At 33.5% G+C, this 21316-nt stretch overlaps 3 protein-coding genes across 4 annotated transcripts in view; 2 read left to right on the top strand and 1 right to left on the bottom strand.

Annotated features, from left to right (window-relative positions):
• The first annotated feature begins 1535 nt into the window (after window positions 1-1535).
• LOC108913649 (40S ribosomal protein S11) lies at window positions 1536-4342 on the top strand. 2 transcript variants are annotated; one of them, XM_018719227.1, is made up of 4 exons: window positions 1536-1620; window positions 2013-2129; window positions 3427-3632; window positions 4191-4342. In XM_018719227.1, exons 1-4 carry the CDS (start codon window positions 1609-1611, stop codon window positions 4312-4314), a joined length of 459 nt encoding a protein of 152 aa, XP_018574743.1. In that variant the 5' UTR covers window positions 1536-1608; the 3' UTR covers window positions 4315-4342. The 2 variants fall into 2 exon arrangements, with proteins under 2 accessions (XP_018574743.1, XP_018574742.1); XM_018719226.1 differs by lacking the exon at window positions 2013-2129 and adding an exon at window positions 1840-1965.
• Window positions 4343-5411: 1069 nt separating this feature from the next.
• The window catches only part of LOC108913650, a 118065-nt gene continuing 102160 nt past the window's right edge, over window positions 5412-21316 (top strand). The window contains exon 1 of the mRNA XM_018719231.2: window positions 5412-5837. The gene's annotated coding sequence lies outside the window, so the exon portion shown is untranslated. The remainder of the gene's footprint in view (window positions 5838-21316) is intronic.
• LOC108913651 lies at window positions 9296-15502 on the bottom strand. Its single transcript, XM_018719232.2, has 5 exons — window positions 15422-15502; window positions 12700-12817; window positions 11421-11627; window positions 10296-10532; window positions 9296-10238 (listed from the first exon to the last, which is right to left on the bottom strand). The coding sequence occupies exons 1-5, from the start codon at window positions 15444-15446 to the stop codon at window positions 9782-9784; spliced, it is 1044 nt and encodes a 347-aa protein (XP_018574748.1). The 5' UTR covers window positions 15447-15502; the 3' UTR covers window positions 9296-9781.

The raw sequence follows: 21316 nt of genomic DNA, 5'->3' as shown, positions 1-21316 counted from the left end.
GGGACAGGACGGTGCCCTGGGGGACACCGGCCTCCATGGGACGGGTGGTGGAAAGGGAATCTTGGATTTGGATGCGGAATTTTCGGTGGTGTAGGTAGGATTTTATGAGTTTGGTAAAGGATATGGGATATTGGTTGGTGAGCATTTTCATCAGTAGGCCTTCATGCCAAACCGTATCGAAGGCCTTTGCGACGTCCAGGAAGACAGCACCAGTGTACTGTCCCCTGTTGAAGGCCGCCGTGATGTGCTCGGTAAGGCGAAGGATTTGGAGTTCAGTGGAGTGATTGGGTCGGAAGGCGAACTGCTCGTCTGGAATGACTTGCAGTTCTTGGGAGTGGGTTCTTAGACGGGTTAGGATAATTTTTTCTACCACTTTGCTCATAGCCGGGAGCAGGCTAATGGGCCGGTAGTTGGATGGGATGGTGTGATCTTTGTTGGGTTTTGGGATAAGGATTATGTTTGCTGTTTTCCAGCGGGTAGGGAAGTGTCTTAGTCTGAGTGTCGCGTTTGTTATGTTTAGTAGGGCCATGAGGCCCTTGTGTGGTAGTCGTTTAAGTGTCGTGTTATGTATATTGTCGGGTCCGGGGGCTTTTCTGTTTTTAAGTCTGCGTATTGTCAGTCTTAGTTCGTCAGGTGTTGCGGGGGGGATTATGTCATTGTCTGGCTCTCTGTCGACGCGTCGGGCCGCGCGCTCAGCCACTATCTCGAATTCCTCGTCTTCGTCGGGCAGCTGAGGCAGTCTACACTGCAGTTCCAGGCTATCGGCGAAAGCCTCGGCCTTTTCCTGGTTCGTGTAAACCACCCCCACACTACCGTGGATTGGAGGAATTTTACGGCGAGCGGTCTGTCGCAGGGCCCTCTGCGTTTTCCAGAGGCTGTTGTCTTGTGGATCCAGCGACTCCAGGTGCCTAGCCCAGTTATCCTGGGCCAGTTCATCCAGAGCCGCCTTCACCCGTCTGTTAAGTACGTTTAAGTCATGTCTGTGTCGGGGGAGGCGGGTGCGGGTGGCAAGCCGTTTCGCACGTCGTCTGTCACGTATTAAGTTTTTTATGTCATCGGGGAGGGTGCCCCGGGGGTTTGTCAGTCGGGGGACAATAGTCTCCGTCGTAGTCTGAGTCAGGGCGTTTTTAATGTCAGTCTCAAGGGAGAGGATTGCCGCCTCCAGATCATGGGTGGTTTCGATGACTGGGAGCGCGATGTTTCCTTGCATTACTGCTCGGAAGCGCTGCCAGTCAGTGAACCTCCTCGTGAAGGTGCCTTCACATCTCTGTCTTCGCCCCAGATCCAGAAATATTGGATTGTGGGCGGAAGACCCTTCGTATAGTATAGTAACCAGCTTACATACTTATTTGTATGTACATACTCCTTGTAATCAAAGATAGCATTCTCTCTCTCTCTCTCTCCAAAATCATAAGAATACCAGGATAAAGATAGTAATTTGAGTTTACGAAGAGAATTTTCATAATAATTACGGCCAGGAGACTGAAATAATTGTATTTGGCAACAGTGGCAACATTGGCTCCCTGTTCCGTCATTCCCATTATTTTAAATGTTTGTAACTTTCGCCCCCTGTCGCTCTCTTTAATAAACTTCTTTCACGCCGTAAAAATGGCCGATCAAGTAAGTATTTTTCTGTTTTATATATTTATGTTAAAATGGGAAACAAAAACAAATAAATTTGTATTTTATGCTTAAAATTTTATGTAAGTACTTTTAGAGAAAATGTTTGTTTAGTTTTGATATAAATACTTGTGCCCGTATCAAGTGATTTCAATATCATACACGTGGTTTTCTAGCCTGTATTAGGTTGTCATTTTATTTAAGTGATTCATTTTACAGAACGAAAGAGCTTTCCAACGGCAACCGACAATATTTCTCAACCGTAAAAAGGGCGTAGGCCCAAAGCGACGCAAATCTCTTCGTTATTATCGTGAAGTTGGACTTGGTTTTAAGACTCCACGAGAGGTATATACTTTATTTAATTACTAATTTTTGTCTCTTTTTTTGTATAGACGGAAAAGGCATTTCAAAAGCAACCTACGGTTTTCGTCAATCGTAAATCTGGTGCCAAGAAGAAGCAACTGAGATTATCTCGTAATGTTGGTCTAGGATTTAAAACACCTAGAGAGGTTTGTTAGATATTTTTAATCTTTCAGAGCCTGGTGGTATCCTGGTGACGGGGTTAAAATCTTGGTGGTATAATGGTGGAATCTGAAAGAATTTCTCATCAAAATTTTGTATCTGCATTATTAAGGGAATATAACTATTTGCAGATACATTTTTTTTCTTGCTTTCTCTTACTATTTGCTTTTTTAAGCCTAAAATATTTTTCTTCTGGTTTTTAAACACATCCTTAATAAGATGTTTATTTCATGTAAAGGCCGATTCTCATTAGACGAGCAAGAAACAGGATCGGCAATGGCAGGGCACATGCTCGGCATGGGCCGAGTTTTCAGAGACAATTCACACTGCGACAGACATGCCGCAGGTAGTAGTTCCCTAGCTTTGTGAAATAATGTTCGCGACTTCCAATTTGGTAAAAATTGTTTTAATCTTAGATGAAGAAGAGCAAGAAAATAAAAATTACCGAAAAAGAAATAGAGGTTTTTTTAAATTACGAAATTTTATTGTTAAGAAATCGTGTTTGTTTTAATATATCTGTATAGATTAATATATGTTTAATAATAATAATAATGTTGCAATTTCTCGCCAATTTTTTTCCATATCATGTTTTTGTAGACACAGTATTTTTTGTGAGAAAAATTAACCTCATTTTCTCTGATATATTCAATAAGAATTTCATCTTGTTCTGAAGTTGACTGCCTGGAGAGTATTCACACTTGCCGAAACATACACGGCACATGCCCTGCAAATATTCTTTCGGAAGAATGTCACGTACAAAGTGTGTTGCTTGCCGAGACGCTGGACGTATAGTGTGAATTGCAACTCTCAAAACACATAAGATACAATGGTTAAGATATTTTGCCGAGCCGGTGCTTTGCCTGTGCCGAGTACGTGCCTTGCACGCAAGTGAGAATCGGTCTTAAAGGTAGAAATGGCTTGGGGAAAGGTTTACAAAAAAATATATATATAAAAAAGTAATTTGCATGCATTCAAATTATTTCTAACATAATAGCATGGGGTAAATCAATGTATTAATGAGGGGTATAGGTATATTGTAACATTTTTTCCAAATGTAATCTAATTCTCTTACTTGAATAACGATTAGCCAGTAAGTATCTATAAGCAAATTCCAATAATTATCTCATATTTGCAGAATTTATTAATTGCTTCGTTTGCCACATTATATTTGGTAAAAAAATTATTCTCTAGCTTGCACGGGTTCATTTTCATATAAAATTTTGCTTTAATTTTTTTTTATTTTTGAACTGAGGCTATTCAATTTTTTTTTTAACCTTATTTTAGGCTATCGAAGGATCGTACATCGACAAAAAATGCCCCTTCACTGGTAATGTGTCCATTCGAGGACGTATTCTTACCGGCGTGGTGCAGAAAATGAAGATGCAGCGCACCATTGTGATCCGTCGCGACTATCTTCATTATGTCAGGAAATATAATCGTTTTGAAAAGAGGCATCGTAACATGTCCGTGCATCTTTCCCCCTGCTTTAGGTAATCTAGTTTTTGTTTGGTATCCGATATAAATATTAACTTAGCGATCTTTAACATTTTTTAACCTTTGAAGAATTTATTTTAGTTTAATTAAAACTACATTGGGACAAACATTGTTTTCTTATCTTTAGTTAGAGAATCGCCCCTTTCGCATTTTCGGGTGAAAATCTAGTAATTTTTTTTTATTTCAGTCGTTTTTTTTTCAGCTCCTAACAGATTCATTTGCAAATTAAATCTACATTTGTCTCTTAAAGAACGTAAACATAAGAAAGTGTCTGATTAGATTCAATTGATTGAACTGTTGAAAAAACATGACCGTTAATGAATTCGAATGAAAATGTGTTTATTATTGAAAAATAAATTGGCATTATACTGTTGTTATCGCCGAAGTTTTCTGTTTCAGATAAATTTTAGAACTTAAAATGATGATATGTCAAACGGGCGGTATGATTACCATATGATTAATGTTTGATTACTGATTAACTACAAATTAAATGACTAAATTTTCAAACATTATTAACGATCTGTTGTTAATGGTATTTTTTTTGATACTTTCAGGGATGTGGAAATTGGAGACGTCGTCACAATTGGAGAATGCAGGCCCCTCTCAAAAACCGTCAGATTCAACGTATTAAAAGTTACAAAGGGCAGTAGTTCAAAGAAGAGTTTCAGGAAGTTTTAAATGATTCAATAAAATTTTCTAAGTTATTCTTATGATTGTTTCATTATCACCCCTGTTCTTTCTTTTTTTCATAATTCTCTGTTCGCAAGCATGGAGGAATATTGTAAAGTAGCAGACAAGTTTTTCTTAACTAAAATCTATATTAATAAAAATATATATATTTTTGAATATAGCTGAATTTACTTCCGATGGTTAAAAGTATTCTTGAGGATTTTGTAATAAAAGCAATGAATATTTTTTTTATTATACTTTTCTAACTAGATTAAAAAGGAAGAAAAGGTGTATTCTCTCGGCAAAAAGTTTATACCTATTTCATATAAAAAAAATAAACCTTAATGTATAGCGTGTATTGTAAATTTTGAAGAAAATCAATGTCGGTTATACTTAATGCAAATTACCGTTATATTGAGCTGCACCATTGAGAAGTGGGGTTTCAAATTTTGAAAAAATAAAATCTCAGTTATACCTGAACTTAGAAAAACCAAATTTGGTACACGACGTGAGTATACCAAGAGCATTAATTGACAGTAAGAGTTCAATTAAAACATTTTATAGGGATGATGCACCATTAAAATGTGACAGAATTTTTTAACCAGTTGGTGGACTTAAAAAATTATTATATGGGGAATTTAATTCTAAAACTTCTTGCTCTTGTTCGTTTTCAAAAAACTGCGACAAAAACTAACGGAAAAAGGCATTTAATTTTAGTAACAGTAATTGTTTGCTGAGTGAGATTTAAATACTAGGTACCATATGACAACTACTAAGGTCAAAAGACGTAGAAATAATAACTACAAGTCAAATATTCAGTAGCGAAAAAAGCCATTAGTTTGTAAGCTGATCCGTCCTATTTTATTTTGTATAACTCTAAAAATGCCTACTACCTAAAACCTGATACAGACAAGGTTACAAATTGTTATCTATCATCTAACCCACTTTAGCTATAGCCAAATTTAAGCGTCACCTCCAAACTGAAAAAAACCGGTAAATTGGACAAAAGTGATAGCCAATTTGGCGCCAAAAATCAGCGACAGAAATTATGGGCGTGGCTTAATTCATACCGCGTCAGTCGAGTCGCATCGCATCACAAGATTTCTAACCTTTAAGATTCATGTTTGTTTACATGTAACTTAACCAGCAATTTTACATTTTTTCACTTATTTAAGTAAATCTTTCATGATTGTTTCGGTATTTTGCAATAATTAGGTACTTATTAATAATAGTTTTGAATAAATTAGTGGTGTAGTGTTTAATATAAACTTAATTTACCACGTAACAATGCCAGGCGTGAGGTGTAGTGTTGCAATAATAGTTTTTATAGTGCTAAACAAAACTATTTAAAAATTTAATTTTATGTGTTTCCTAAGGATAAAAAACTTAGAAAGATATGGGTGGAACGGTGGCAATAGACGCGATTTATGTTAATCCTTCAACTGGTTATATATTTGTTCTGCACATTTCGAAGATTCAGAATTTCCATGCGATATCCAAGCAGAGCTATTAAGTTTACCATCAAGAAAAAGGTATGTTTATTAAAATAATACAGCAATCATTTAATTAAATTATTATTACATTTAATTGTAGCAACAAATCAGCAGATTTATAAATTTGTACCTATCCTACCTACTTATAGAGGTACTAGAATCCGTTTAACACGGTGTAATATTTTACATAGGTACCTAGTTTTTTTCATGCACTGACCTAGAATTCTATGTAAAATTCTATATCTGTACCTCAAAACTAAGCTGTATTAAGTGCCAAAAATGAAATTTTACAGGAGAGATTTAAAGATTTAAATTTTGCTTATCATTCCATAACTTCGAACTCTTACTTCTCCTTGATAAAAAAAAGAATAATTTTCTATTCGTATTTTTTTTTCGAAAAAATGGAGTTAATACTTTGGCACAAACATGATTTAGGGATTTTATATTATAATATTTACTAATTGGCGATAATACACGATGAATGTGGATATAATACTAAAGTAAACCAACATGATTTTGATATGTGTGGAGTTAATACTCCGAAGTCAAACTAATAGAATATTAACTCCACATACACGTGTTTGTCTCGGACTAAATTGATGTAACAAGGAACTTAATACTGTGGAAATGAAACACGGTTAATATTAAATACACATACGATTGTCTAGCTTGGAGACAGGTTGGGACTTATTATTATTTAGCACTGTCTATCTTCGAAAGTATCATGAGTGGGAGTTAATACTGCTTAGCACGTGAAAGAGCATAAGAAACTGAGTTGGGCTGTCAAATAATCCCATTTTCGTAAAAAATTGAGTTAATACAGTTTAGCTCTGAGGTACAGATATACAAAAACGTAGTTGGTAGGTACGTACAATAATAAATTATATTGGAGCCTATTATTTATAAAGATAAGTAGGTAGGTACCTACTTAGATAAGTTACTTGAAATTTAATTAAAGACAAAAATAGATACAATAATAAGAGCATATAAATTATACCTACATATTTTTTTTTTTTTTTTGGAGGCAGGAGAATATTTATTTCCTGTAATATTGGCAGACCCTCTATCTTTGTACCCTGCCTTCTATCGTTGACATATTTATTAAATTTCTTCACTTGTACAATTTTTAAATATGACTGCTGTGATTAGGTATACCTAATTCCAGTGCCTGATTTACCTATAGGCTGGTGTAGGCTGCAGCAACTAGGGGCCCCCACCATGTTAACAAAATTTTTTTTATGAAAACTAATTTTTTTTTAAGATTTTTTTTAAGACCTCCCCATCATGATTAAGAAAGAAAAATTATTCTTAAAAATATAATTTTTTGCTCTTAAAATTTGAATTCTATCCATTAAGATATCGATATGATTCTAAGAGCTGCCACTAGAGGGAGAAAGCGTATACAATAAGAATACTTGCAATTTACTAATGCTCTCTACTTTATCTTTATTAGATAGAACATAATCTACTGTTGATAGTTAAAAAATACAACCCTAAACTGTTGTAATATTTTATTGTGACATAATATTTACTTTACCTGTGTAAAGTTTCTTTTTTATATCATTATTCAAATATGGATCGAAATATAGATCGACATAAAACTCCCCGACTTTATAAATCAGGTGCAGCAAAGGTAAAAGATAAAAAACAGCGAAAAAAACGAGATCAAGAATGAATTCAAATCCAAAAATGAACATTTAAAATCAGAATTTTAGTGTCTTCGACCAATTTTTTGTTTATTTTTTTAATTTCAAAATATAGCCTAAAGTAAATTTATAATACACCAGAAGTTTTAAAATGGGATCTGAATTAGTTTAGATTTAGAAGATAGATGAATTAAAGTACATGCGTGTCGCACTGAGCGTGGTACCTAGCCTTCCTTAGGTCGACTGGTTTGCTCGAAAAAAAGACATATTATTAGTAAAACTGATGTGATATCATAATAATAACATAATGAAACAATCTTATAACTTATAACAAAGGAAGAACGATTTTATTTGAAAATGTACAGTTTTACATTCTAGAACTGGTTATTTTTACAATACTTAAGGCCTTCGGTTGTTGGAATAAGGCGTGCAACTTTTTAGTTCCTAGAATGGTGATTGCAGAATCGAACGGGGATTGCGAAAAAGTCCTCTGACGTTGAATATTGTCTTTGGAGCAGTAGTAAATGGCTGTCTGTTCTAAAGATGATTTTGCCCATCCGTATAATCACATGTGTGTAACGATTGCTTTACTTGCAGGTAAAAGTAGGCTTGCACGCGTTGCTAAACGTTTGAGGTTCCCCCCAAGACCATCCGTGAGACGTTGCGTGAAAATGTATCTCTGCATCCGCATTAAAATCTTTGTAATAAAATAGATTCACAAAGTTAAATCGATTCTGCAATCACCATTCTAGGAACTAAAAAGTTTCACGCCTTTATTCCAACCACCGAAGGCCTTTTTGTAAAGAGAACCGGTTTATAACAGATTCTCATTGTAAAACTGTAAAAATTTTCAAATAAAATTGTTCTTCCTTTGTTATAATATTGTTTCATTATGTTATTATTATGATATCACAACAGTTTTACTAATAATATGTCTTTTTTTCGCGCAAACCAGTCGACCTAATAGCTGTTTTACATTGACAATTTATTCATGAATAAATTGACGAGTTCTTTATGAATTAATTCACGAATTTATTGGTAAACAGTGCTACAGACTTTGTCAAGTTTTTTGACGTATGAATCAGTTTTACCAATGAATCAAAGAAGCAAATAAATTTCAAAAATGTCACCTTTCCACTCATAATTGTAGTGATACAACAGCGGTACCGTTCTGACACATATTATATAAATATTAGTTTTTGTAAGTAACAAATTAGTAAAAACAATGCAAAACTAGTACGACGCCACACAATTATTTACATATTCCAATAACATAACCTCATTACTGATCTGAAGCTGGAAATCTGTTGGATTGGTACTTCTGAACTTCACAAAGAAATTAACGAAAATTAGAACATGCTCTAATTCGTCAAGAACTTGATGAATAAATTCATGAAGTTATTTGACAGCAGATTTGGTGCATTACACTTGTCCAATTTCTTGATGAAGCGACTTCATGAATTAATTGATCAATAAATTGTCAATGTAAAACAAAAAGTTTGTTTAAACAAATGTGCACCAGATTTCCGGCCGGCATCATCTTGATTCATGTTAAGGAACATCTCACGAATCTGATTATGCAAAAAAATAGGCTAGGTATCACGCTCAGTGTGACAAGTACTATGTACTTTAATTCATCCATCTTCTAAACTAATGCAGATCCAATTTTAAAACTTCTGGTGTATTATAAATGTACTTTAGGCTATATTTTGAAATAAAAAAAAAATGGTCGAAGTTACTAAAATTCTTATTTTAAATGTTCACTTCCGGTTTTGTAGGTACACGAATTTTTTTTTCCAATTTTATTTTATAATTAAAAAGAACAGTAAATTTTCTGTATAAGTTGCCATATTTACTTAATATTATAAAATAAATTTGCTTAATTCGAAAAACTATTTCCGAAAAATACGAATTTCAATTACGACTATTCTTAGAAACCTATAACTTGACAAATAAACATCTTACAAAAAAAATTGTGTATTCACATTCATACCCACTAGAAGTACAGTTAAGCCGAATGTGAACAAATTTCAGAACATCGCTTTTTTTCGCTAATCTCTTTTAACCATCTAACAAAAAACAATAAAAGCGGTATGTACAATTAATTGAGATTAAATTTTACTTCTGTAAAATTGTCTAAATGGGAGTTAATACAGTTTAGCTCTGAAGTACTGTTGGTACATACCAGAGACAAAATAATGTTGTCTCTGGTTGGTACTAATATGCAAATAAGGAAGTCAGTTAAAGATTCGCTTAAAAATATACTTAAATTACAATAGAGAATTTAAAAGGGATATTCTAAATTAAAATATACTTATCTGGCGGCCATTAAAATAACTAATTACTTTTTTTCGACCTGTAAATAATTTTCAAAAAGTTTACATGTCCATTCTTAATTCCAAACCTGATGTAAGCGAGTACGGGGAATGCGCTGGCCAACCATAATTTGAATACAGTAATATATTGGAAATACAATCTGATGATTTTAAATTTTAAACAGTACATTATCATAGACAATATACTCAGTTTTGTTTTAACCCACCAGGATATATTTTTATAGTTTTGGTTCTCGAGCTTCCTGTAATTTCCTCGGTTCTCTAGTACCATTTGTAAATACGTCATACATAAATAATAATCTATGGCGGGATCTACAGCGGACATTCCGTTGATTAAGTAGTTCACCATTTTAACCAGCGACGTTTCGGGTTTCTCGAACATGGGAGTGAAGACTTTTTTCAAAAGTATATCGGAGATCTCTCTAGTTTCCTGTACTGAGCTCCTGCATATGTTGAATCTAAAAACAATATTTTTGTTTTAGTTTTATTAGAATTAGAATATATGATGATTAGACCTGTCTTCGATTCCCAAAATATATCCTAAAACTCTCCAAACGTGTATGAAGCCCTTGAGATCCTCTTCTTTCGGATTATGAATTCCCACCATGGCACCCCTCACTAACCCGAAACCCATGAACCCAAACTGAGTTAAAGCCATATCCATTTGGCTGAATCTGTACTTCAGCCTTCTGATGCTTTGCTTGCTAGCTGCGTTGTGTTTTCTCTTCACGTCTTCTATAGATGCTAGAAGTCTAGAAACCGAAACAATTTAATGTCGGAGGCAAGTTATAACATTTCACATTTTGTTGGTTTTGCTAGAAATTTTAATTCAATTGATAATTTTAAGTGTGCAATCAAATAATAATGAATAGCGAGATCCGATAAACAAACCACTGGGACATTGTGGTGTATAAAACAAAAACAACAAATAAGATCCACTGGGGCATTAGCAGGAGCATTAGTACAGAGATTAGCAGATATTATTATTACTACTATTTTATAAGAACTGATTTTTTTTCGGAGAAAAAAATTCCTCTATTTTTTGCAAAAATGATATAACCACATTACAAACTTTTCTGAAATTTTCGGTTACGGAGTTAGTCAAAAATAAATGTTGGTCATATTTATTTCCGGTCAAACAGGAGGTGGAACAAACACAAAAACGATACTTTTTCTCAAAAAAAAAAAAAAATCAATATGGTTCAATTATTTTTTTATTACTTTTTTTGTCTCTAGGAGACCTTTTATATAGCTGTACATTTTGTCCCATTCAAAAATCTTAATAACAATGAAGTAAATTGCAATAAAAGAGAATTATGGGTCACCTTGTAGGTTAATCGAAAGAAAGTTATTTAGTCAGTTTTAATAGTGTACTAACAACATTATGAAGTTCATTTTGCAAGTACCTACCCTTTTTAGTAAGATTTAAAAATGTTTAAGATTTTTCAAGCATCCTTATATACCTACAATAGGAGGTGAGTTTAAAACTAGTACTAAACAACGTAGGGCCTTTTAAAAGTTACAGTTTTATTGGTTTCGTTCTTTGAACCGCTTAAAAGTTCCAAAAAAATGCAATATTAGGTACTAGTTCTCAGTTAATCGTTTTTTCTTTTCATACCCTAAATATTTATACGAATTACCTGGACCCGGGACGAAAATCGTAGTCGTACCAAGTTTTGACGTGGAATACAGTAGCCAGATATCTCCTGTAAGCGGTCATATCGGAACCGCTCATTTTCGTCATTATTAAAACGTTTAGGCCTGCCGGTAAGGCTATGACACATATGAGGCCCAGGAATTTACTGAACATGAGCCCGTAGATGTTTTCGTTGAAAAACGCTTGTCCTCTAAAAATAATAAAAACAAATTAAAGTTGATAAATCTAATTAATAAAAATGTTGAATTGATGCCACATCCTTCAAGATTTAAATTTAATTATAAGCTCCATAACATATATGTACATAATTAATTTAATTAGTAAATGTTAAATGTATTCTTTAACTGGGAGACGAAACTGATGAATGATGATACATCGAATGGGAACCGCTGACGCTACACTAAATGCTAAAATTATGGATCTTTTCACAATGGCTAATTTAATTGTAGTCCAAGAGAATTAAGCTCAAATCCTTCGAGATATGGCTGTTGCTTGACGTTGATTAGATATTAGTAAAAATCGGTCGAAAATAATATATACAATTAAAATATAAATTCGCGCCAAGAAAAAAAGTGCTATTTGCAGGAAAAATTAAAAATGCAAAAATACTCAAAAATTACGTGTTTTTTCTCACATTTTCCAATATAATTTTTTAAATATGTAGTTTACAGAAAAAATATTACTGATGAAATTGTTTGTTATAAAATTTGCTATAAGATAGAATTGTTTTGATAACCGCGCGTATTATATTTTTGTTGCTACATAGTCAAAACAGCGTAAGAAAGTGATGAAAATCGAGGTAATTTTGAAGCGTTCAACTGACGGGTAATAAATTGTCCAACTCTACTATAAATGTAGATGTAAGCACTTTAAAGTATTACAGAACGAAATCCCAAAACCCGATCCAAATCGGTCTGTTAGTTTTGGCATGATACAATTTGTTACTAAATTTCAGCGCGAAATATCGTTATTTTTTTGCGTTAATGCTGGGGTTAAAGTTAGGCAATTTAATTGGCGCTGATTTTTTTAAACATACTTGAACCCTTTAACTATCACACAGCATCGTTATAATATCAATTTTCTTTTTTTTAATAATTAAAAAAAATTAAATCAGCGCCAATTAAAATGCCTAACCCCAGTACTGACGCAAAAAATACCATACCGAATAATTTCATCAGTAATAGTTTTTTTCTGTAAACTGCATATTTAAAAAGTTATATTCGAACATGTGAGAAAAAACACGTCATTTTTATACAAATTACCTTTTATAGAGTTTTTCATCGTAATAGACTGGTACTTCGGTTCTCTTGAACGATTCCAACGTTTCGTCGCAAGGGATCTTTTTGCCTTCATTCAGTAGATTGTCCACAAATTCTTCCGCTAAAAATCGTAAATGTAAAAAATAGAATAAACTTTAATATTTTATTCACCCTACCCATATTGTAGTTGGTCATTGTTGAAAATCGAATGTACATAGATGCAGATCAACAAATGGTAACTGATAAATATAAATGGCTAATGGTGGGGAGGGTTTTAGACGAGGACAGGGGTTGCACAAAGATTACGAGTATTTAGAATGAAGCATCTGGTGGTCATCGTTTCTTACATTGACATATATCTCATATCGCTATAAACTAGTTCTTTTTTATGATACAAAATTTATTTTTGTTTACGTCATTCCGCGTTTTATATATGAAGGTTGTTTTATATTTACATATTTAATAATTTTTACGAGCTTATGTGGAAGAAATTGTCTTATTGTTACATATTTATTATTGTATAATATATTAAGTGTAAGAATTTAACACTTTTTAATGAAAAAAAAAGCAGATTCTTTTCTTAGAACAACTTTATTTCACTTATGTGATGTACTGTGTTCTACGCTATTATATCACTCAATATACAGTTTGAGAAAATTTTCAAAAGGCACATTTTCATTGAAGTTCATGTTTATACCATAGCAGTACCGTAGATCCGTGTTACTTTGCCCACATTTTTTCAGAATTTTGAGGATAATTTCAGAAACAGTACATTATGTCACTGAAAAAAATATTTTCAGATATAATTAAGCATTTAGAAAATGCCGACATTAACAAATGTGCGCAGGTCCTCGGATTTTTTTAATAGATGGGCAATAACTGATTTGTATTTCTTCGTCCACTCTACTAAATTCGTAAATTAAGCAAATTTAGACAGTCTTAGAGTAATTTTGCCCATAAAAAATGTTTTTTAAAATGGTTTTTTTGATAAATTTTTTTATGCCGAAAAAAATTGTTTATTATACTCATTATACTCATGGGGCTGCCAAATTCAGCCCTTGCAATAGGTACAATGGGAACAATCTCTTATTTATGTTTATTTGATGAGCAGCGTACATAAATAGTAGTTATTAACTATTGTTAACTTTGCCCATTTTTATTTTACCGCTCAAAAAAACCTAGGTGTAGGTAATACAAAACTGTTTGCCTATTTAAGATGGCACAAGATGTATGTAACTGTAATTATATCATAAAAATTTTCTGATTAGGTGAGCCACACTATAGTAGGATCATTTTCGATGCAAAGTAATAAATCATTGCCTTGTCAAGGGAACCAATGAAGTACGCTTTTAAGGGTTTTACAAATTAAATAATTTCTTTATACATTATGAAGGGACGAGGGGATCAGTTCAGGTCTGGCACCCTTGTTCCTACAAAAATTTCTTTATTCTCATAAACTATTTATTTTAAATGTAATTTATTATAAATCCAATTTGTTTCCTAAATTCCACATATGTACTACATTTTACCTCTGTACGTGCCACTGTTGTTTACTTGTTTTTTGGAAGCGATCTCTAATTGACGGCAAAGCTCGCCAGGTTAGTATTTGACTCGGTATTTGACGTATAACCGACAAGTTCGTACACTCGATGCACCTGGGCGACTACAGCTAGTACCAGAACACAGTGCGTATGCAGCGGTATTTCAGATTTTACATTGAATTTCATTTTAAATTTGAAATGATTTATCTTACGCCTCCTAAAAATGATGACATGATTTTTCTTTGATAAAAAACCGACAACTTTTTGCTCTACTTTGCATCGAATACGATCCTACTATAAACCTTACTATGTAGGGTAAAAAATAGTGCAAAAATGATGAAAACTTTCCTGCTCATTGACAGACGCACACTCTACCACCGATGGTTGTTATGATATTCTGTGCCTCAACTATTAGATCATATACTTTTATGATGACTAAACTTTTCACCCGTACAATCACACACGCCTACAATGTTGCCAAACCGAAGTTACAAAATTTTCAGATTTATGTGTCATCTGGGCAAAGTTTACCAAAAAGGTTTTACTTTACGGTAGTTTATAGAATTTGTAGTTAATCATTAACCCATATTTCATAAGTCTACGTAAAATAGCTTTATATATGTATTTGATTATGTCGTGTAATATACAGGGTGTTTACATACTCGGGGAAGATATTTGAAGAGTAAATAAATCGAGATGCGGAAAGTCGAATGGCAATAGAATTTTTTGCAAATCGATTTTTTTTATACCTGATGACTCCCCACTGCTCTACCTCTATTTACAAGTATTGTAATTGTAATGGTCTGCTTTGCATTCCATTATATTAGATACGAGATTAGATAGTATCTAGTAGGTACCTATCAATTTGTAAATATTACTAGAAATTGTCAGAAAATTAATATAAACCTAATGGATTTAAATAATTGTTTGAAATGAATATTCTCAAAGTAAATAGGTTTGGTCGGTTCTTTGCCTTCCGATGTTATCTGTTTGTTATCTTTCAAGTCAAATTATCATTAAATATTGAAGTTAGTCAAAATTCCAACAGTCAGACGCATGCGCCTTCCTATATAACGCTTACAAGTGGTTTGGTTCAAAATTCATTGTTTCGAATCAAATGCGATTGCATCTGGTTGTTGCAAACTTTTTCTAATGTACTAGGAAGAAAGCTAGGTAATACTTACCAAGTGATTTTGCAGTACATTCCATTATTTAAAAATGCAATTAGGGGAAGCTTATAGGTACTTACATACATACGTAATACGCAATGCACTATTCAGATTTTTTGTATCAACTTTGTTCTAAAAATACGGGCACTTGTAATCTTGATATCTTTTAAGAGTGGTATGAGTAATGACCGGTGTGAAATTGGCGACTAATTTTTCCGAAGATAACCGAACATTCATGGGCGGAGGTACAAAATGTATTGCATCATAAAGGGTAATATAATATGTATCTGTTGTTGAAGAATTGCAATACCGAATGTTCACATTTTTTACAATTTTTGCTTTTTTTATTAAAGGTTTCATCGACTCTCAACCTCCCCACTTTAATTTAAATAATAATTAGCATCACCGCTAGCACGCTAACAACCCCGAAATTTGAAAATAATAATATCTCTGCTCTCATACGTAATAAGTACTTCATTTTTTCTGGAAAAATAGTATTCGGGGTGTATTTTGAAATGCTGAAATTTCATCGACTCGCAAGTACCGGAAGGGTTGTTTTAACAACCCCCAGACGTGAAAATAATAATATTTCCGCTCTCGTACATAATAAGTACTTAATTTTTTCTGGAAAAATAGTATTCTGGGTGTATTTTGAAATACTGAAATTTCATCGACTCGCAAGTAGCAGAAGGATTATTTTAACAACCCCAAAACGTGAAAATAATAATGTCTCCGCTCTCATACATAATAAGTACTTCATTTTTTCTGGAAAAATCGTATTCGGGGTGTATTTTGAAATGATGAAATTTCATCGACTCGCAAGTACCGGGGTTGTTAAAATAACCCTTCCGGAACTTGCGAGTCGATGAAAATTCAGCATTTCAAAATACACCAAGAATACTATTTTTTCAGAAAAAATGAAGTACTTATTATGTATGAGAGTAGAGGTATTATTATTTTCAAATTTCGGGGTTGTTAAAATAACTCTTCCGGTACTTGCGAGTCGATGAAATTTCAGCATTTCAAAATAGACCCCGAATACTATTTTTCCAGAAAAAATTAAGTACTTATTATGTACGAGAGCGGAGATATTATTATTTTCACGTCTGGGAGTTGTTAAAACAACCCTTCCGGTACTTGCGAGTCGATGAAATTTCAGCATTTCAAAATACACCCCGAATACTATTTTTCCAGAAAAAAATGAAGTACTTATTATGTATGAGAGCAGAGATATTATTATTTTCAAATTTCGAGGTTGTTAGCGGTGCTAGCGGCGATGCTAATTATCATTTAAATTAAAGTGGGGAGGTTGAAAGTCGATGAAACCCTTAATAAAGGAAAGCAAAAATTGTAAAAAATGTGAACATTCGGTATTACAACAAGAGATACATATTATATTACCCTTTATGATGCAATACATTTTGTACCTCCGCCCGTGAATGTTCGGTTATCTTCGGAAATATTAGTCGCCAATTTCACACCGGTTGAGTAATGTTAAGCATATTTCTATAAGCTAATTGTTAATTTCAGTATTATCATAATAATTTTAAAGTATTTGCCATGCCCATAATGGGTAAATATGCACACAGCGTTTGCGATATTTACATAGGTAGGTGTGGGCGTGACAATGACATGTAGTAAAAATCGTTTTAATTTAAATTAGGCATGCAAAGTACGTCTTAAAACAATACTATCCCGCTGGTGAGTCATCTTCACTGAAAGTTTCTCGCATAGAAAAAATGTCTGTGGGTGCAGCGGGGTTTCCTGCAGATGTATTAACTTTTTTTTTAAGTTTTAAGAATGATTTATTGTTATTTAAAAGAGAATTTTAAATAGTAGGTAGCTGTAAAACGTGAAATTTTTAATATGTGCATGTACTTTAAAAAGTTGATCTTGAATATTTTAAACGCCGATAATTTATAGGTACCTACGTATTAGGTCCTCTAGTTACTTAAATCTACAAATGAATATTTTAAATAATAAAAATAATACCACAACTTGTCAATAGTATGTCAGACTTAATTCCTAATTTATGTGAAATTGAAAAGGGTAGCACATATCATAGTAACAGCCTAAAGAAATAAGTGTTGCCAAATATGTGCTGATTAGAGACGCGCTAGATTCTTTGTTAAATTCGGTCAGAAAATCGTGATATGTAAAATAAATCTTATTGTTGTTATTGTTACCTTTTATACATGGGCCATCTAAAGCAGTTTATCTCGACAACAGTCGGGTCATTCGCCAGAAATGATATGAAACAAATATCAAAGTTACTGTTCTGTTAATAAAAAAAAAAAAAAACAAATAAATAGGTAACCCACCGGGGGGTTACACTCCCCCTAACTTTAGGATTCAAGGTATATCCTTCCATACGTTTCACAAGTGTTACAGGAATACTGTAAATACCTACGTAAGTTAAGCGAAATTCATTTGAATTAAAACATGTTAAGTTATTTGCGTAAGAAAATAAAAAAATTAAAAATGATCATTTTCAAGGTCATTTTTGTTTCTCTTTGTATTTTTGAAATATGAGAAAAAAGTTTTGTAGATGTTTTATAGGTTTTATAGATGGTAAAACTACCATCATCATCAGTAAAGTTTTATCATGTAATTTTTGCTGTGCAATAGTTTTTTATAAATTTGTTATGAATATGTTAAAAATACTGGAGGTTTCACCCCAATTGCATCAACGCCGAGTGTTCCTCACTCAAATCTGTAATTAGATCGTAATGCGAATTTTAAAAATAAATCGTTTCCTACGATCATCGGCGCTATTACCCACGAAGCAGATCTGCACGTCTACAAAAAATCAAATTATTAGGCCAGAACTATGAATTAAGTTACTTATGGTAAATAATAAATGACGGGTAATAGAATTATGGGTACCGTTTTTGCGTTTGCGCTGCAGTAATATGCGGGCACGGTTTAATCAAATAACTCGCCCCGTAGGTAAACAATTATTAGACTTTGTGCTTCGCTGGCATGGGCGGAAATAATTTGTAACGCTGCGTCCCGATTTTTAATATGGCGGTTGCGAAAAAAAAAGGAGCAAAGTAGCCTGTAGCTGAAGACGCGTAATTGGGCTAATTCGCAATTTTATTTGTGATTAAATGACGTATTATTTTGCATCATTCCAGAGGCGGTGTTTACGTGTTTCCTTTTAATAACATCGGATATATTGTATAATTTCGTGGTTGTTATTTTCGTATGAAAATGTTTGTATAATTTTTATTACATTACAACACTAAAAATCCGTCATCCGTCAATAAATTTAAAATTGATATTTTTTTTTCACACCTGCAAATAATACATAAGCTATTTTGGTGTTTTACTTAATCCTCTCTACAGTTCTTTCTTGTTCAAGCGTGAAACCGCAGGAGTAGTTTAGTATACAAGCTTTGAGTAAGTAACGAGCGTTCAAATAAAAACGTGGTCGAAGTTGGCTCTGACACATTGGACGTAGGGAGTAGCTTATAGCGACCAACTTAACCTCATTTCTCAACGAGCTGTATAGCAGCTGTCAGTTTCAATAACGTTAATGACTATATAACTTTATTTTAAAGAATAATCGTGATAACAATAACAAACAATTAAAGGAGCTGCGGAAAGTGTCCCCCTCCTTGTTATAACAATAAATTAAAGCAGCTGCTGAAAGTGTCCCCCTCCTTGTTCCAAGCACTTTTCACACCTGTTCCTCAAAGAATTAAAGACATTTTCTAAGATGCTCGGGGTATTGTTAATTTCACGAATCTTGTCTATAAGTCGAGCCTGCAGATGGTTTAAATCAGGAATAGGCAGTTCAAAAATAGTGTTTTTAAGGTAAGGCCACAAAAAGAAATCACACGGCGTAATATCACATGACCTCGGTGGAAATTCATGTTCAGCATTGAGACTTATTAGTCGATTTTGGAAAACTTCCCTCAACATATTCATCGTCTCGCCTGCCGTATGTGCCCTTGCGCCATCTTGTTGAAAGTAAAAGTTTGTAATTTCGTTTTCTTCCAGCTGGTTAACAAAAGGAGCGATAATTTCTTCTCTATACCTTTGCGCAGTAAGAGTACCATTAAAAAAAATAGGTCCATAAATCCTCCTTCGATTGAGAGCACACCAAACTCCAATTTTTTGAGCGTGTAGAGGGCCCTCGACAAAAAAGTTATCTGGTTTTTCAGAAGACCACATTCTCATATTCTGTGAGTTTACGTAACCACTTAAATGAAACCAGGCTTCATCAGAAAAAAAGGTGATATTATGAAGTTCACCGTAGTTGTTTAAAAACCATTCACAAAATACAGCCCGTCGCGGAAAATCAACTTCATGAAGTTCTTGCTGACAAGTTAAACGATAGGAGAACAAACGCAAATCTTTTTTTAACACTGTGTGGCAGGTACCGACTGATACTCCCACCATTTGTGATAAAACACGTACAGAAGTTCTTGGCGCATTTTCCATTATTTGTTGGACATTTTCTTTTAATTCTTCAGTCCGCTTTTTAGGTCGGCCGCTTCCTTCTTTTCTTGTTACACTGCCCGTTTCACGAAAAACATTAACACAACGCTGAACTGCACTTTGAAAAATTTTGTACTCAACAACGCCGGGAAATTGATTTTGAAATTCTATGAAACATTCCTCAATAGAATACTTCCATATTCCATCAATCTTGCGTCCATTTCTAAAGTAGGACTCTATGATAAACACTTTTTGTTCTTGAGAAAACACCATTTTAAACGCTTTTTAAAAAGAAAATATTCAAATTGATAGCGGCGATATAGCGCTTTGACAGATGACGTTTAAGTTCATTTGCTATACGCCCTACGTCCAAATTTTCAGATCCAACTTGACCACGTTTTTATTTGAACGCTCGTTACATGTGGTCCATAATTAGAGAGTGAGTACAAGTTTTGGCCAGGCCAGCGGTTCTCAGTACAAGTTAAAATCATGATCTTTTAATAATTCATTCCATGTAACAGGCATCACTAATATATTTTATGTTTAGTCCTATGAAGACGTTTCTTTAGTCGACATTCACGATTTATTTGACGCTGCTTTAATCTTGTTCTGGCATAACGGCCCAATTAAGTTTAAATATGGGGAAAAATGAGTACCTAATCTGTGTAAAATTCGAACAGTTCTATTTGGATGCAGATGTCCATCTCAAACTAATTCCATATATCATCCACATTTAATTCGATATTATCTCTTAATTTTAATTACTTAAATAGGAAATACTGTTCAAAACAATGAAAATATACATTTTTAGCATAAACAGTGAAGAATTAATTCAATTCTTGATTTATGTATATGTTCAATTTATTTTTGGTTCATCCTGTATGTGCATAGCTTCTTAATTAGGTATTTTAGACCCGTACAGATTTTCCTGAGACGTGACACTAAAGCAGTCCAACGGCGAACGCATACTAATATCAGTGACGAAGAAATTAATACTACTGCATAAACACTTTATACCTAACTGTATAATATCGTTGTACAGGCTGTTTCTTAATAACGTGCTAATATTTAAAGAGGTTATTCTTGGGTTCATTTTAAGAAAAAAATTTCATATGAAATATGTCCTAAAACTTTTGAACTACAGGGTGCTAAAGTTTTATGAAAAAACATTTTTTTATGATAACTTTGATATTACTGCTGTAAACCAATGTTTTTAGATGACCCCATAGGAAGTAATCTAAAGCATTGAGGTCCGGGGGGCTAGGTGGCCATCACTGTGATCCGCCGTGACCTATCCAGCGATTATTGTAATTTTGGTTTAAATATTTGCGCGCCACAGCACTGAAGTGCGCTGGTGCTCCGTCGTGCATAAACCATAGTCGATTTCTTACTAAAATGGGAATAACCTCCATCAAACCTGGCAATTCTTCTTCGAGAAAATTACGGTAATTATATCCTGCCATG

The sequence above is a fragment of the Anoplophora glabripennis genome, unplaced genomic scaffold (genome assembly GCF_000390285.2).
Source record: "Anoplophora glabripennis isolate ALB-LARVAE unplaced genomic scaffold, Agla_2.0 scaffold860, whole genome shotgun sequence".
Classification (NCBI taxonomy): domain Eukaryota; kingdom Metazoa; phylum Arthropoda; class Insecta; order Coleoptera; family Cerambycidae; genus Anoplophora; species Anoplophora glabripennis.
The sequence above is the reverse complement of the archived record's forward strand: the minus strand, read 5'-3'. Positions and strand labels throughout refer to the sequence as shown.